General features: G+C 37.0%; 1 protein-coding gene across 1 annotated transcript; it reads right to left on the reverse strand.

Annotated features, from left to right (window-relative positions):
- Positions 1 to 844: 844 nt before the first annotated feature.
- LOC103461489 (olfactory receptor 1361-like) lies at positions 845 to 1965 on the reverse strand. The gene has a single exon (XM_008403778.2). The coding sequence runs from the start codon at positions 1843 to 1845 to the stop codon at positions 862 to 864; it is 984 nt and encodes a 327-aa protein (XP_008402000.1). The 5' UTR covers positions 1846 to 1965; the 3' UTR covers positions 845 to 861.
- Positions 1966 to 1997: the final 32 nt, after the last annotated feature.

The raw sequence follows: 1997 nt of genomic DNA on the forward strand, positions 1-1997 counted from the left end.
CGTCTTTGGACAGCAGGACTGTCTGGTGCAGAAGATGAGATGCTAGAGAGCCGTTATCCCGATCTCGTCTGGCAGATCTCTGTCAGGCTTTTAAATGACGAAGTGGAGACTTTGGAGAGGAGCAGCGATTCTCGTCTCTCTTTATTCAGATTGCCACTGTCTATTCCCATGTGTGTCCAAGACGAACCCAGTTCACTCAGCGTAACAATGAAATCCTCTGTGTGGTACGTACAATACAATATTAGCTTTGAAAACAAAAACAAGAGTAGTTCTCTGAGATGTGTTACTTACATACATCTTGGTGTTTATTGTAAGAAATACTCCATAACATTATTGTATAAAACATTGAAGGCAGTGAAGGCAGTACAAATATGAACATATGTGTTGCTAAGGCCTTATCAAACGCCGTAAAGTGCCTTGATTCTCACGTAAGATTAAGCTGAAATATTTTTTTTATCCTGCAGAACATAATATTGTAAAAGCTGTGGCTTTAAATAAAAGTCAATCATAGCGTAACAAGAAATACGTATGTCTTTATTGTTTGAACACAGAAATTCTGTACAGGCTGCTTCGTAAAAAAACCACAATAATACAAGTCATATGACTCGTAACACAGCCATCCACATTTGATTAAATTATATTCTACTGAATCTCTTTATGAGATAAATATGTCACCAGTTTAGAGAAATCATGATTTTTTTTCCAACATTTGTAGTTTTCTTGATCATTTCTTAAAAGCGTAAAAGGTCAGTAGAAAAACAAGACACAATTGTTGAAACTAAAAAAAAGGCAATTTTAAGCAAACTTATGAAAAAGCAWTTTTAGACAAATAAGAGTACTATGGGTTATTTTACAGTCAAGTCACATTGTTGTGGAATTTTTACTTCTTATTTTTGATTTAAAAAATATTTTAAATAATTTTTTCATTGACACTTTGATTTCATGCGTCTGCAGGACATAAATGATTGGGTTCAACATCGGTGGCAGCACCGAGGCCAAAGACAAGTTTATGATCCTGTTGTTTGGGTGTATTTTTTCCATCATTGTAAATGTGATTAACACAGGGGTAAAGTAGATAACCACTAACGAAAGATGAGCGATGCAGGTCTTAAAGGCTTTGATTCCTKGTTGAAATGTTGCCACTTTTACTAAAGYATAACTAATATAGAGGTAACTTAAAAGGATAAAAACAAGCGGCAGCCAAAAAATAAGAACAGGRTAAAAAAATSCAATKACATYATTTGGAAAATTGTCATTGCAAGCAAGGCGGTAGATCTGACCGTGATCACAGAAATAGCTGTTAATAACCAAAGACTTRCAGAATGAAAGTCTTGTCAGGAGGCCGACAGCAACTAAGAMAGCAACTACAGCAAAGATCCAGAAAGAGGCGATCAAAGTCAGCATAGATCTGCAGGTTACTTTTACTTGATAGTGAAGAGGGAATATGATGGCAACCAGCCGGTCGTAGGAGAGAGCAACCAGATTAAAAGACTGCATTGAAAGGCAAGTGTAGCAGAAAAAAAGGAACGTCAAGCAGWCATTGTAGGGGATTATGTTATGGTTAAACAGAAARAYGTCAATCACCTTTGGTACCAGAGCGGAGCTTTCTAACAGGTCCACAAATGCAAGGTTAAAAACGGCAACATACTTTGGAGTTCTTAGATTGTGATCTAAATATATTACAGCCATTACRGCTGTGTTTCCCACCACTGAAATTATATAGAGAAAAAACAGAAAGATGTAGTAGGACTTCATGTTAGGTAAGCCAATAAATCCATTGATTACAAAATACGCAGGACGCACAAAAGTTATATTTTTTCCAAAAGCAGAGTTGAACAGTTCCATTGTAACACTCCTCCAATGTGCCWGGATCTACTAAACGTTCATTAAAGTGTGAAGAATCGTCTTTGGACAGCAGGACTGTCTGGTGCAGAAGATGAGATGCTAGAGAGCCGTTATCCCGATCTCGTCTGGCAGATCTCTGTCAGGCTTTTAAA

Source organism: Poecilia reticulata, unplaced genomic scaffold (assembly GCF_000633615.1).
Source record: "Poecilia reticulata strain Guanapo unplaced genomic scaffold, Guppy_female_1.0+MT scaffold_1771, whole genome shotgun sequence".
NCBI classification, from domain to species: domain Eukaryota; kingdom Metazoa; phylum Chordata; class Actinopteri; order Cyprinodontiformes; family Poeciliidae; genus Poecilia; species Poecilia reticulata.